This window comes from Anguilla anguilla, chromosome 15 (assembly GCF_013347855.1).
Source record: "Anguilla anguilla isolate fAngAng1 chromosome 15, fAngAng1.pri, whole genome shotgun sequence".
NCBI classification, from domain to species: Eukaryota; Metazoa; Chordata; class Actinopteri; order Anguilliformes; family Anguillidae; genus Anguilla; species Anguilla anguilla.
This window is the reverse complement of record NC_049215.1, coordinates 7,380,001-7,395,620: the sequence shown is the minus strand read 5'-3', so window position 1 is coordinate 7,395,620 and position 15,620 is coordinate 7,380,001. Positions and strand designations below refer to the sequence as shown.

The 15,620-nt window shown below is 41.0% G+C and overlaps 2 protein-coding genes across 8 annotated transcripts in view; both read left to right on the top strand.

Annotated features, from left to right (window-relative positions):
• Positions 1–9,196, top strand: part of kalrna (kalirin RhoGEF kinase a) — a 164,394-nt gene extending 155,198 nt beyond the window's left edge. For all 7 annotated transcript variants that reach the window (XM_035393034.1, XM_035393036.1, XM_035393035.1 and 4 more), the window contains 9 exons: positions 891–918; positions 1,133–1,295; positions 2,192–2,313; positions 2,403–2,534; positions 2,984–3,151; positions 3,478–3,553; positions 3,935–4,135; positions 4,840–4,978; positions 5,478–9,196. In XM_035393034.1, the coding sequence (XP_035248925.1) occupies positions 891–918; positions 1,133–1,295; positions 2,192–2,313; positions 2,403–2,534; positions 2,984–3,151; positions 3,478–3,553; positions 3,935–4,135; positions 4,840–4,978; positions 5,478–6,023 (1,575 nt within the window). In that variant the 3' untranslated portion in view covers positions 6,024–9,196. The remainder of the gene's footprint in view (positions 1–890; positions 919–1,132; positions 1,296–2,191; positions 2,314–2,402; positions 2,535–2,983; positions 3,152–3,477; positions 3,554–3,934; positions 4,136–4,839; positions 4,979–5,477) is intronic.
• Positions 9,197–10,836: 1,640 nt separating this feature from the next.
• LOC118213859 (beta-crystallin A2-like) overlaps positions 10,837–15,620 on the top strand; it is an 11,585-nt gene continuing 6,801 nt past the window's right edge. Inside the window, exon 1 of the mRNA XM_035393069.1 lies at positions 10,837–11,166. The gene's annotated coding sequence lies outside the window, so the exon portion shown is untranslated. The remainder of the gene's footprint in view (positions 11,167–15,620) is intronic.

The following is a 15,620-nucleotide window of genomic DNA, read 5'->3' as shown; positions in this document are numbered from 1 at the left end:
AATGTGGGTGCAAATCCACCAGAAGGACACAGCTGTCCCAATTTATATTTCTGAATAAACTTCAGTTTAAATTCTCTCCTTTACAGTAGAACTGGATTGCCTCCTCTGATCAGTGATTCGCGTTCCTCCATTACAGTACTGATTTTTCTGGGTTAAAAGGTGTAAACATTTAGAGCATCTTTGAAAAGCAAATTTTTTTGCACATTGACTTCATTCAGTGTTTATCACTTTGCATCTGAAAACGAGTGTTTTGATTTGATGACTTGCGATACTGTGTTGGCTAATGTGAAGACCAGAGATTTATTTTCACTGTAAATCAAGATAGCACTGAAATTTCCTCACCTACTGAAGAATTTCACATAGATTTAAAGTCTGTAAACATAATGATAAGCTTCTATAACAGAGACCTTAATCATTATCCTTTACCTGTCAACAGTTCAAAAATAATAATAGTTAATGTTTGCTTTTGTCATGTCATAAGATCACAATTGTTTTTCATTGGTTAGACCAACTGCAGGGGTGCTTCATGATGTTCATGATGCTTTAGTGCTCCCTGGTGGTCATATTTAGAAGTCACTTCCTATATGAGGTATCACATTTCATTTATAGATAACTACACCCTCCTTGGAGATAATGAGTAAACCTATCACGGTTAATACAGCACTGTTTCCTGACAGCAGGAAGAAGAGCTGAATTCAATCTTAAGTTTGCAGGCCACACGTTCCTTTTATATATCTGACAAATGTATGTCTTTAAAAATGTGTTGTGCAGAAGCACTTGAGGTATGTATATCCTTTAAGTCCACTTTGCAGTAAAGCAAAATTAAAACAGTGATTCAAATTATACTGAAAATATTTACCATAGCCTAACAATTAATTTTTTCTTTACAGTTACTGAATCCAAATTTTATACAAGAAGGTAAGATTTAAAAAATCATTTTTCAGATTTGCTATTAAATAATTAGATGTAGATGAGATGTAGATTGGTGGAACAAGATCCATTACAACAAAACGACATTTTGTGCCATAGACATTTTTAAGTATACTGTGAAAATAAAAAAGCTTTGAGCACAACTATTTCTGCAAATAAAGGCATTTGGCTGAAAGCCTTGTGTGTGACTTTGTTACCTAAGTGGCCCCAGAGTTCCTGATCCCTCTTGCCGACGTGACGTGCGCATTTGGAGAGACTGTGGTCTTGTGTTGCAAAGTCTGCGGCCGTCCGAGGCCGAACATCACGCTGAAGGGACCGGATCAAAGCCTAGTCGTCAACAACAGCCGTTTCACCATAAACATCAGGTATCCGCTTGGGTTTTCTGTGTGGAACGACATTAATGGCGATGAATGACAAGCGTAACGGTTTTGTCCATACGTTTGTTTTCTCCCGGTCTGCCGGAAATTCAGAATTCTGAAAACATTTGCTCACGCTCTAAATCTACACAACTTTCACCAACTGCGCAGATAAGCTAATTGCTGTCTACAGCAACAATTTCTGCTTGTCAGTGTCAAGGCCGTAGGAAGTGGGAGAGAGGCAGACTTGTTGATAATGAGGGAATGCGTGTGGTTTGTTTCCGATAGCACGAGCCCGGGAGGCTGGAACAACTTATTTGCAGTGACAGGTTGTTGGATGGAGCCGGAGGGGCTTTTTCTATCGCTTTCATGAAGGTCTGCATTTCCCGATTGAGCAGTCAACACCCGGCAGCCTTGAGCGATGTTAAATGAGCAAAACTGGGTTTTGACAGAGCCGCCGCGAGTGGGCGCAAGCCGTCGTCGCGCGGAGTCACGGCGAGCCCTAGTGTGCTGACACCCTGTCATATCTTCTACGGTCAGATGACTCGGGTTAATAAAGCGTTTAATGTTGACAGCAGAGCACGGAGAGGACATTGCATGCCCACGGAATGACTGTTGTTTATAGCATTGAATATCAATGAGAAAATGATGTCTGATACAGACATACTATAAGCACTTTGTCCTCCAGGTTAGTCAGTCAGCCATATTCTGGGAAATTGATTACAGGCTACACTGAAAAGCACCAAGCTATATTTCTGACATATGTTCTGAATGTACCTTTAAGCAGTTATTTACTTAGTAGATAAGCCCGGGGACCTGTTTTTTGAAAAGGGATCTTGTTCTGTTTCGTTCTGTCATGGCAAACTGCAGACCTTGAGTTCCTTTTTTTCCGTCCCGGTTTCCAGGGAAACGGGTGATATTCTGCTGAAGATATGTAACCTGATGCCCCAGGACACGGGCATCTACACCTGTGTGGCAATCAACGACCATGGAACGGCCTCCTCCTCAGCCTCCATTAAGGTGCAAGGTGGGTCTCAGAGCGAATCCAAGGACGTGGGGCGAGAGCTTTGGAAAAATGGATGACCTTGAGATGTAAAACCTCTTCCCCTTGGGCAGGCATCCCAGCAGCCCCAGCAAGGCCGGTGGCCCAGGAGGCGAGCAGCACGGCGGTGATCGTGCATTGGCTGCCGCCGGCGAGCTCGGGGAACTGCGCCGTGTCCAGCTACACCGTGGAGTACCGGCAGGAAGGTACGGCTCTCCGTGACACCGCTCTCTCGCCACGGCACCTGAACACAAGCCTGGGAAAGGCTTCATGGATGAGCAAAGGGGGATTGCGCTTTGAGAAACCGCTGTTTACAGACCCTCCACAAATGCTCTGATGAGTTTGGTCTTGTGTATTGGCAGATACAATGGCCACCAGTTAAAAAATGAATCGTGAAAAATCCACTCCATATCTCTATAGCCTAATACTCTCTACTGTGACTGGTATTAAGTTCGACACTATACCAGTGCTTTAACTTGTAATACATTCTTTTCTATGGTCACCTTGTATATTTGCTTGTAATAGGCTTTGCTCTTTTGTCACCCTGTGTGCTTGTCTGTAATCGACTTCTTTTCTACTGAGATTCTTTCTTCTTGACTTTGATTGGTCCTGCTCTTCCGTCATCCTTCACGCTTCTTTGTGATTGGCTGTGCAGACTCCCTGGTGTGGCAGCAGTCGGCAGTGGTGACCACAGGGGATATGTGTGTGAAAATCGAGGAGCTCATTCCAGGCGGGCACTATCAGTTCCGGGTCAGCGCCAGCAACCCCTGGGGAGTCAGCCCGCCCAGCGAGCCCTCCAACATGGTGACCTTGCCCAGCGGAAGTAAGTGACATCCCTTTCCACCAATCACAGTGGCGGAGTTACATCCCTTTCCACCAAGCACAGTGCCTGAGTGACATCCCTTTCCACCAATCACAGTGCTCAAGGCCAGAGGCCCCATACATGGATCCAGACAATGCACAATGCACCCTGCATCATTACACTAAAAAGTTTTCCTTCCAATCTGAAAAACCTTGTGCATGAAGTCTCAGTGATGTCATTTCTCTGATATGTTTCTGCAGACATTATACTGGGCAAGGGGAATATGAGAGAATGTTTTATCTGTTTTTGAAAAATAAAGATATTTACGTTTTGTTTTGTCTCTGAAGATTTGTTTGATGGGACTGGCATTCAGTGGAAAGACAACTTTGAAGCAACTTTCACAGAAATCAGTGAGATCGGAAGGTAAAGTTGTACTTCATTACTAAAGGTCATTGAATTATCATAGTTAAGCCTCTTCAGCAAGCTACACGTGATGTCAATGCTTTTTCTGCTTGTTCTCATCTTTTGTCTGCTTTTGTGTTGTGTTTTTTGGCCTGCTGTAGAGAATTACTTTCATACGATTGAAATCATTTATGAAAGCCAGTTATGCAAATTGTTAAATAGTTGAAATTAATAATATGGTAAAATTTAGTTTCTCATTTTATTAGTTTTACATAGTTTTACATAGGTATGAGTTTTATTAGTTTTACATGGTTACGAGTTTTATCAGTTTTACATAGGTATGAGTTTTATTAGTTTCCCATGTAACTCTGCAGCCGCGGTCTCCCCGCTCTCTGCTTCCAGGGGCCGGTTCGCCGTGGTGAAGAAGTGCCTGAACAAGGCGTCCAAGAAGGAGGTGGCGGTGAAGTGCATCGCCAAGAAGATGCAGAAGAAGGAGCAGGTGGCCCACGAGGCCGACATCCTCCGCCACGTGCAGCACCCGCAGCTGCTGCAGCTCCTCGACACCTACGAGTCCCCCGCCGCCTTCCTGCTGGTGCTGGAGCTGTAAGCGCCATCTTGTCTCTCCTGTCCTCTGCTGTCATGTGACCCCGTGACCCGGATGTACCACATGAGGCCTTACCAAGAGGGTCTAGGAGTCAAAATTGTAGTACAGCTGTGATGTTTCTCCACAGCTTTCCAATGGGAATCATTCATCTGAGCAGCCTAAGTGGTCGCAATCCCCTAATATTTTCCTTGTTACAGAACATACTTTTTTTTGCCTGGTAAATGTTGTATGTTTTTACATTCTGTTATTATTCAGGTCCAGATTAGTTTACAGGCTGGAGGATACTGCTTTAAAAACACGTGGGGGTACATATAAAAGGCTTAATGTGTGCATAACCTATGGATACAACTCAGCAGTGCGTGCTTTTACAACTAAGAACCGCTCACATAAGTTTCCCAATGCATCTGACTGCTGTCTTGGACCCCATATGGCGAATAGTTTCATCATGTGATTATATGCTCATGGTTTTCATTATCTCTGTATCTGTATGTATTAAGCTGCCACAAAGGTACAGATTAAAATTGGCCATGTACCTAAATCTGGCATGGCACGTTTAGGCAGTGGCTGATATGTTGATTACTGTCATTGATGTTGTTAACAGAACCAGTTCTGAAGGTAGTCACTGTATTGAATTCCACCTGCGTGGTGTGCCTTCCTCCTCCTCCAGATTCTGATGTAATCTTAACCCCTGTGTGTGTTCCAGCTTGGAAGACGGGAGGTTGCTGGACTACCTGGTGGCCCATGATGAACTGATGGAAGAGAAGGTGGCCTTTTACGTGAAGGACACTTTGGAGGCCCTCAACCACCTTCATACTTGTAAAGTAGCACACCTGGACCTAAAGGTAAATGTCAAAAGTCACTGTTTTTCATTGGAGTCTCTGACTTATTACAGTTAGGCTTCAGGCAGCCAGGCCATTTGTTAACGCTCCATGTCCCTTTTGTTCATTATTATAATTATGATATTTATTATTTGTTTGATTGGCACATTCCCTTGTTTGGGAAACTGAGCTCACTTTTACTTAATATGCATCTATATAGATGGATATAATGCAATTCATATTTCTTACACCTTGTTCAGGAGGACACTGCAAGTATAATAACATTTTGTTGAAAGCCCTTAGTCACCTTGGCCACTACACACATTCATGTGTCCACTTCCTGAAATTTCTTTCTTGAAAATGTTCTTTACTCAACGATTTCTTCACTGCAGAATTTTTGGTGTTATTTTTTGTTCGTTTCTGTGGTCCACAGCAGAAAAGGAAATGCATGTGATTTGTTACAGTAAAAAGCCCATGACATCTTGTCACTGCCGCTAACATTGTGTATGATGTCTATTACCAGCCTGAGAACCTTCTGGTGAACCTACACGTTCCAGTTCCGTGCGTCAAGCTCATCGATTTCGGGGACGCGGTCCAGGTGTCGGGCCACCGCTACGTGCACCTGCTCCTGGGGAACCCGGAGTTCGCTGCCCCGGAGCTGATCCAGGGCTCGCCGGTGTCCCTGAGCACGGACGTGTGGAGCGTGGGGGTGCTGGCCTACGTCATGCTGAGCGGAGTCTCGCCCTTCCTGGACGAGAGCCTGGAGGAGACCTGCGTCAACATCTGCCGGCTGGACTTCTGCTTCCCGGACGACTACTTCCACGGCGTGAGCCAGGCCGCCCGCGACTTCATCGGCACCGCCCTGCAGGAGGACCCCCGGAAGCGCCCCGGCGCCGCCTCCTGCCTCCAGCACCCCTGGGTGAGCGCCCACGGCGGGGAGTACTCCAAGAGCCCGCTGGACACGGCGCGCCTGGCCTCCTTCATCGAGAGGAGGAGGCAGCTCAACGACGTGCGCCCCGTCACCAACATCAAGGGCCTGGTGACCGGCAGCATGGGCCACACCCTATGAGGAACATGCCTGACACGGGCCTTCTCTGGCCCTCTCTCCCACAGTGCGGAGAGTCTGGAGAAAAAAGGGGGGAGAATCCATCACTCCGTCTAGACCAGGGGTAGGCGATGCCTGGTACGGGTTCACTCGTTTTGAGTCTGGAGTTGGTATGGAAATGGCAGTCCATCCATCCATTATCTAACCCCCTTATTCCTGGTCAGGGTTTGAGGGGGTAGGGGTTTGGGTTTGGGTCTGGGTTGGGGTTGGAGCCTATCCCAGCATGCATTGGGCAGGAGGCAGTCATACACCCGGGACAGGTTTCCAGTCCATCGCAGGGCACGCACACCAGTGGTAAGTGGCAGCCACTGTCACCCATTTGAGCTCGAGGAAGAAGCTTTACTGTGCTAAGTGTCATTCAGGGCTCATAATGCACTTATCCTTTTAAGGAGGTTACACCTGTAGACGACTCAGGTCCTGGAGCGACACGGCTGTTTCTGCTTTTGTTCCATCTGAGCTTGATCGCACAGTCAGATGGGTTATTAAGCTTAATAATTAATGCAATTATTTAACTGAAGGTTAAAATGGAGTAGAACCCAGAAATATCCAGCTGCCTATCCCTGGTCTAGACACATGTTTCTGATGAAATTTGTAAGGTACTAGGTGTTAGATTTTTCTCCCAGTAGCAGAAAGGTTTATCCAATGTGCTTTATTTGAGTCCTTATTGGGCAAAATTAATCACTCCCACAGAACATCAGGGAATGAACATCTGTACACCACCATGCCTACTGTACTAGTGTACTAGTGGTGAATCCTTTAAAAGGTCTCCATTAGAAATGGAGCTGTAATACTGCTGTTGGCTTGTGTTGTTCATTTTGACTGTACTTACGAACACTTTAAAACATACCCGGTGGAGAAGGAAATTATCAGAGGAAATGCACATCTATGTAAGATTAAACAATAACGATCACAGAATTTGGCCAATATATTTATATTTGGTTCAATGGAACTGAGTGTACCATTTTGTATGTATGGAATAACCACTTTTGTTTTTATAAAGATGTCAAAGACAGAGATAAATGAAAGAATAATGAAAAGAAAATTGGGAACAGTTCTCATCTTAAATGTCCAATTCACAGGTGCTGTTCCAAGGGTTTGTTCAGATATGTTGCATTACTTTCAAATGAAATGATCTCATGTTTAGTAGCTTCTCTGTTCAGGTGAAATGTAATCTTTCCACAAAGCAGGTTGGTTCCCATTCATTTCTCACACCTAGTCATTTACTATGCAGTGGCCTTTAAAAATAGTCTCTCGACCAATGAAAAACCTTTAAACTCATATAGTATCACACCCACATCAATTTAGCGCACAAATTAGTGTCAGAATAAAAGGAGAAAAAATAAACAAGCCTTAACTGTTATTTAGTAGACTTTTTTTTTTGAAACCACAAAGGTCCAAGTTGTATATAGTTATTACTTTATATGATATTTATTTTTACAGCCTGTGCTTATTATTTCTATTGATTTGGAAAATGTATCGCTACATTTTTATGGCAACCAACACAGTGGTGCTTGCTGTGTTTGTCATAAGTTGGAACACTGAGGTGTTACTGAACCTTATATGTTGATCTCAGAACTAAACACCCAAACTTTGAGCTCCTTCATAGCGGTGGACTGACCATAATGTTCACCTTTCAGGGGCAATACTCCATCTGATCCCAGGACTAAAACGACTGTGAGAAATTTGCTGTGACTTAACGATCACTTCTGTTTACAACCGCAGGAACTGAGATCCTCTCCCGTGAGAGGGAGTGGCTCTGCTTTGCTTCGTCTTTTCATCTGTGGTGCTTTGCGTAATTATATTGCGGAAGAATCTCCGAGCCGCCTGACCGTACGCTCCTGATCGGTACGGATCTTGTATTGATGAAGTCATCCTGTGTTCATTTTTTCCTTGGCGTGCCATTGCTCTTAAAACAATGACAACTCTCATTTGGCAGGTGTATTCATTAATACAATGGGCAGCGTTGTATTATCTTGTGATGAATTTGCATGATTCCTGTGCTCAAAACGTCAGGGCTCAAACAACAGCGATGCTTCGAGCTAGCATTTTGCAGGTGGAGGTGGATGATCTCACGATGAACAGATTTGATAGAATAATGTTTAATTTCCACAACATGATTGACTGTTCTCTGACCACAGTGTGATGTGACCATGTTATTGGGAAATATGTACCTGTATGAAACCATATGAAATCCTGCTTGTGACATCACTGACCATCAAGATTTGAAGCTATAATAAAGACATTTCTTCTAAGATAAAATGAGAAATCAAAGTAGTAAATGCTTGGTACGGGTTTATGATAGTCTGATATGAAATTAGCGGTCAATATCTCTCTTTTTATATACCCCATAGAAGAGCTGAATTGTGCTAGCACAGTGTACAAGATTATCAGATTTGTCATACAGATGAAAAATGCTTTGATCTACATTTTTACTCCATGACAAAGCGTTGAAAGGCTTTTTTGACTGTTTTGATCTGCCAGGTTGGCTTTGTGGACACACTGTGTAAAATTTAAAGTAACCACACTAGAGTAAGCTCTCATGTTCAGACTGTGTTCACTGTTCTAAGAGTCTATACTGGTGTGAATAGTATTTTGAGGTAATTTAGCATTTCACTAGGAACATGACTGTTAGCTGACAAGAAGAGAGTGAGGTATTGGTCTTGATTCTTGTTCAAGAACCAACTATGTAATGCGGGCCTTTTGCAAGCAGGATGACAGGTATTGTGCTGTTACAACACTTCATCTATGGTGTTAATGCTCTCAACCATTTCAGTGTGTACATTCAATAGCAGACTAACCATGATGCTACTAACTGCTGGTGCATTGCTTCAGTCTAATGAGTTACTTAATTGCTGAAACAGCTGGATTTTTTTGCTTAACTGTCATTTTGCCAGAATGGTATTATTGGCATTTGAAATGAAATTATTTAAATGAAAATGTTAAGTATTATTGTATATGCATTGTTCACTGCAACAGCATGCACCATGTACTTTGCATCATTTCATGTAGTATGGTACTCTGTACATAAATCTGTCTATAAGATTTGAAATCAAATCTAAAAATGCTTTCTTAGACCACATGGGCTGTCTGTTTGTTACTGAATGTTTAATAAAAAAAGTGCTTGTTTCTATAATAAATGTTGTTGCTTGTTATTTCCTAAAAACGGGTGGAAATATTTCCCACCAGTTTTGTCAATGGAACGACAAAATAGTTATCTATGACAGATCCTCATATCTGTCATCTACAGTATGGCCCGCCAAGTTGTGGTGTTTTTGAGTAGTGGGGTGGGGTGGGGTGGGGGGTTAGGGGTTGTAACACACAAATGCTTTAAAATAAAGTTAGATTTTAATGAAATCATATTACAGTACATTTTTGTAATACCCTCCTCTAGAAAATAGGATAATAATATAAATCACCACAGGGTGGTAGTATTGCTCAAGAAATTCTCAATCATTATGCCTTCAAGCAGGTTGTGAATGCTGTTGGAACTAAGACAATATTCACCCAGCCAATACAGTCAATTTCACAAATAAAACCGAACTAATATTTCATGTGCACATGGTCCCAAATTAAAATGGCAGAAGATCTCATTCTGTGACCACAAGATCAGATGTCTTTTCTTGCGCTTTCCGATGTATCCCGCATGTTCGCATTTTGCCGGTATGCTGCTGATCACCCGTCCCTGATGTAACACCAGTCTTTTACCTAATGGAGGAGAAGGATGGCTGATTTATGAAATATTTTTCATATCTGACCTTTGTCAACACAAAGCTGCCAGATGGAAAAACAATGCTAACTTTGGTTGTATATACAATATATACTTTGAAATTACTAATTGTGACACTAAATATGTTATGACATAATTAGCCTTTGTGGCAAGTTTCCAAATGAATTGTTTTTAAAATGTACAATTTAGCTTTTTTCCTTTGCTGGTTTTGTAGGCTCAATTCTCCATGCCTAAATGACATCTTGATGTTCTTTGAGTAGATTTTATTATTTAGAAAATCAAGCATTACTGTATATTATATATCTTTTTAAACATCTAAAAAAAATTGTATTTCTGCTTTGCTGATCTCCTCAAGTGAACTGTCAGCTTTGCTTATTTTAGGCCACAAAATATGAAAACAGTAAATAATGTATGAAGTATAAATTATGTCACTTGATGTGGCTATGGGTTAATTTACTAAAACGGCACTGTCAAAAGCCGCCAATTTGCCCATTTAGGAACCGTCCCACACACTCAACCGCATAAAAGATGCTATTCAAAACCATGAAAAAACTATACCACGTTAGTATATGGTACTAACGAAGTATAGTTTCTCCATCAACAAACGATAAAACTTTTGTTGAGAGACGCCGTAACCAAGCATTGCATTGCAATGACAACGATATAGCATTATGTTAAAGTTTTATTTATCTTTTGCGGGAAGAGCTCGTGAAGTAGCCTAGCCTAGACTACGGAAGGCTAACTATTTTATTTAGCCATACGTATAAAGTTCAAATCTCCTGGCGGTTTTGTTAGCTTACGTCAGGCCACCAGGAAAGTGAGTCATTTGCAAACCGTATGGAAATGTTTTTGTAAATTTGATGGAGGTAGATGGAAACACCAGGCAGGTGTTTCCCCCCCTGCTTTTCTCAAGGAAAGTCAATGACCTCCCTTCCCCCGCCCCCGCCAATCATGCATGCAATGCGTCATTCTCTTCAGGTTTACTACCTGCCCTGAGCGCATATCTCCCAATCCAGTCGGGCGATCAGTTCCATCGATAATGAGCAAAAAGGCACAGAGGGTTTGCATAGACAGGCAGAGTTGGACTAATCAGCTGGAGATCTCCTCATCCTGCCTACCCCCTGGGGCTCCTGTGTCAATATTAGATTAGCGCAAACGCACCCCTCGACAGGTGTGCTGAGTAGGCTACAGGATCCTCTCTCTTTAAAACATTAAAAAGTTAAATAGATGGATAGCTATTTATGCCCGACTATATAAACTCGGCAGGGGTAGCACAAGTCTACTTGTCCTGAAAGTGCCGTTAAAGGGATACAGGCAGCATTTCCCCCAACTAGGCAGAACTTGCCTTCGTATCACTTATTCAACATGTGGCCGGTATAGGTAAGTTTTCTTTATTTAATTTCACTTTCAGAAGATTCATGTATGACTGTTTTGTAGGCTAGCTGCTCTTTTAATCGTATAAAGTCATACCTGTCACATATGTTACGCTGTTTAATTTAAATTGAACCCCCTTTTTTAACCGACGATTTAGCGTCTGGATGGAATGGGATACACCTGGGCACCTGGGATCTCCGCGTTTGGAATAAAATAACTTCGGAGTATCACGTTTTACTGAAGACATCGCACATTACATCGTTAGGTGCACGGAGAGCTCAGTCTTTCAGTTATGTCTGGAACCGCCGTAACGCCTGATAATTCCTGTATTTGCCTCACGTTGAGCCACACGTACAATACCTAAAGCTGATGTTTTGTTCGTTCGGCTCGCGTTAAGCAGGTACAGCCTTTCAACTGTTCAGTGCTGATGCGGAAACGGCAGCGTTCATGATCCCTATCGACGCTCAAAATACGGAACCAGAACGTCAGAACACGGCTAATATGCTTTTGAGCTACATTTGAAAACGTAATTTACAAATACACAGGTGTATAACCATTACAATACAATATGTATACATTATCAGAGAAAGAGTGGGGGGAAAACATCACGTAGGCTACATATGTAGCCTACTTTGTTCTAGTGCTCATGCTTGATTGTGTAAGGGTATTAAAGATTTCATAAAGACATTACATGGTAAATCTGTATAAGCTATTTCAATGCACATATGACTTATCGTTTTAACATATTGAACAAAAAAATGCAATTAGAAAAACATAGGCAATCCCCTCATGTCACAGAGTTGCAGCATTGGTCGTCATGTTAAGCCCCTTTAAACATAACTTCAATATTTGCCATTTCGTTTTTAGGGAATTGCCAAAGGGAAATTATCCACACAAAAGACTGTACTGGAATTATACTTCTTTTTCACGAATGCCCAGTAGACTCACACTAAAGCAGTGGTTCTCAACTCGGGCCAGAAAGGGCCGGTGTGGGTGCAGGCTTTTGTTCCAACCTGTGCCCACACTGGCCCTTTCTGGCCTGAGTTGAGAACCAGTGCACTAAAGTGTGAGCTGTTCTATTGAAGTGTAAACTTTATGGAAATGTTTAAGTTTGCGAACATTTTAAAATGATTTTTACATAAACAGTTTCTGCTTTAAATGGTTGGAGTCTTTGATCTCCTTTTTTTTTGCTATACTGGCTGCACCATAAAGTTTTTCTTTGATTTGTGTGTGCTTTGAATTTTCTTTCTCGCAGGCAACTGCTATGATGGTGCACAGTCCTCTGACAACATAGGTTTTAGATTCACATTGTAACACACTCATTGACATACATTAAGATGCACAGGGCTAATGACCGTGGAATACTGCTCTTTAGTGTTCCATGATACCAACTGCCATTCCATAGTATTGAGCCCCTTACAAAAGCTGGATTTAAGAATGAACAGTGCAGTATTACTGCATGGAGAATACTGGGAACATTTATTTGTGCTATGCTGAATGCACTGGAAAATATAAATGATAACACCAATGTTTGACTGAATACTGGCCCACTAGAGTTCCTAAATCAACTGTTACAACTTATGTAGAAAACAGTAACATTTCCACTCTGCATGTGTAAGTTTATACTTAAATATCAGCATTTTGCTAAATCCACTTGTGTGTGTGTACAATAGATGAGAAAACAGTGGAAAGGAGGCCTTGTCACATGATTTGAGCCTCCCCTGTCAGTTTAACTACAGTCAGACAATATTTGTTTTCTGCAGTACAAACTAAGTGCACTTACATCTCACCGCCTGTTTCTGGTCCACTTAATGTCAATATTACAGCTACAACCAGATCTCTTGAATGTCTTACTCCATAAATAACTGTATAACCTGTGGAATCCCAGGCATATCAATGTGAACAATGTTTAAACATCAATTAGTACATTTGCAGTGCACAAGTCATTTTCTAATTATGTATTTTCTGTTCTCAAAGATGTCATTTTTCTTAATTTTGTAAATGAGTCCAACAAGCTTCAGTAGTTAAAAAATGTATATATTTTTTATTTATCCTTTATCTTATCTGGTGAGTCCCATTGAGGGAGCCCTGGCCAAGAGAAGCAACAAGCAGTCAGTTTACACATGAAACATCCATACAATAAGGAACATCAATAAAACCACAGATTATACATTATGCAATTTAGATAAAATGATTACAAACATCAGTTTTTAAGGTCTGCAATAAGCCATCTACGGTAAACTAAGGATGGCAGACCTGCCCTTTTATACAAAAGACAACGATGAGAAAAAAAGTTGGCATTTGTAATAAAACACAAGGCACCCTGATACAGTACACTGTGCCAATAGCCTGCGTGGGAAAAACAGATGCATGCATGTAAAGGACATCACCATAATCAATCATAGAGAGAAAGGTGGCTTGAACCACTTTATTTCCAGTTGCACAAAACCCCAACTTAAAATTTTTAACAAGATAGCTAATGTGCCTTTTAAAACTAAGTTTTTCATCCAGCTGGATTCCCAGATATTTGCAGGAAGACACTTGCTGAATAATTTTCCTATCTACTGTACATATATTAGCAGTAACAATCCCGGAGTTTGATTTAGAGATATACATAATCTTTATTTTATCTGAATTAAAGACCAGGGTATAACTCATTAAGAGCTGCCTAATGGGGTTAAAAGACTCTTGAAGGTCGATAGCTCTATTCAGGAACGCAGCACCAGATTATAGAATTGCATCTACATAAAGGTGAATTTTTGAATTCTCTTTACAGCTGAATCAATATCAAGAAAGTAAATACTAAATAGTACAGAACCTAGAATAGACCCTTGTGGTACACCCTTGGGATGATTTTTGAACATCTGCATAAACGCATTGTGGCCTGTCAAACTGTTTTCAAAACATGATCACAGATAGTGTGATTGACAGCATGAAAGGCTTTAGATAAATCAATAAATAACGCAGCACGGTTCTTTTGTTTTATCATATCATTAGTTTTCTATTACTTATACAAGTTTTTATTTTAACATTTAACAGCTGGTTCAAAGTTGTAAACACACAATTTAATTAAACATATTTTTAAAAGCACAAACATGCATCAAAGCAAAAAACTTTCACCAAAATGATATGATCACAAAATCACATATTTTGCAGAACAAAATATAAAATATATTCATCAAGGTAATAAAATAATTACACAGTAAAATAAGTTAATTAACATTGAGATATGATCCTTCTGATTGATCTTTTTACATGAAGGAAAAGCATTATTTGTGGTAAATTAAGGATTGACATTGCTGTGGAAAATACTATTTGATGGTGTTTAGGAAAAGATCAATTATAGCAATAACACAGTGCGTCGTTTTCTGTTTATTTCCGAGATAACCTTTACCCCTTCCTTGATTCAAGCCTTGCCTGCAGCTGCTGTATGCTCACATTAACAAAAGCCATCTGGAACCAGACCACTGCTACAACCTTCTCACAAGATATGATCCAGCCTATTCCATTTAGCAGTCTCTAGTTAGCCTGCCTCCAAGCTTTTTCTCACCAGAGCGTTTAGAACCATGCCAAAAAAAATTTCAATAAACTACTGCATGATTTTGACACCGGTGAAGATTTTTTCTACGAAAATATGAAAACTAGGATTTCCAAAAATGAGCAATAATTAGATGGTTAGCTTAAAGGACGAACTGAAATTAAATGTGATTTTAATTGACAGACTACACGAAAACTTAATGGAACCGTATTAACAGTTAATAGTGCACAGCATGCATTTTCACGACGCAGTATTTTTATTAAGAGTTAATTTTTTTTTTAATTAACAGTATTTTATTTTATTTTTTAATTAAAAAAAACATGCAATAGACAACCAGGATAATATACAAGTTGTGAACTCAGGGAATATGCCATGATTGTAAATAAAAATGTTCGGAAAAAATATAGGAAAGATGACACGCTTGTGCTTCTTTCAGATACTTTTATTGGGTAAAATGTAAAAGCAACGATTTAATTAAATGCTCTTAACTTACTACTGCTAAGCCCCAATCATTTTACCGATGTTTAATTTAATTTGTCAGACAAGATTTGATTACAGCAAGTCTCTCTGTGATACAGAGAAAGTGCGTGGTCGTTTCAACCTTCTAACGCTTCCAGGTTTCCATATATTGCATTTACAGAGGCTGGACAACTGCAGCTGCTGGTTAATTTGAAGACAATGGCCACCCGTAGGCTGTAGGCTGTTTTGCAACGGGTAAAATGGTTCCTAATGAGATATGCAAATGCCTTGGGGTCGTTTCGTGTTATTTATCGTCCATTAGCCTTAACTGCGATCGGAACAGAGAGAAGGGAGCTCTTGGGCCGGCCCCCGGTCTGTGCGTAAATCCCCACCTGCGCGCTGCGTACAATGCCGCACCATGGTACAAAGCTTTCAGAGAGCAGATGTTACCTGCGTGAGCTGT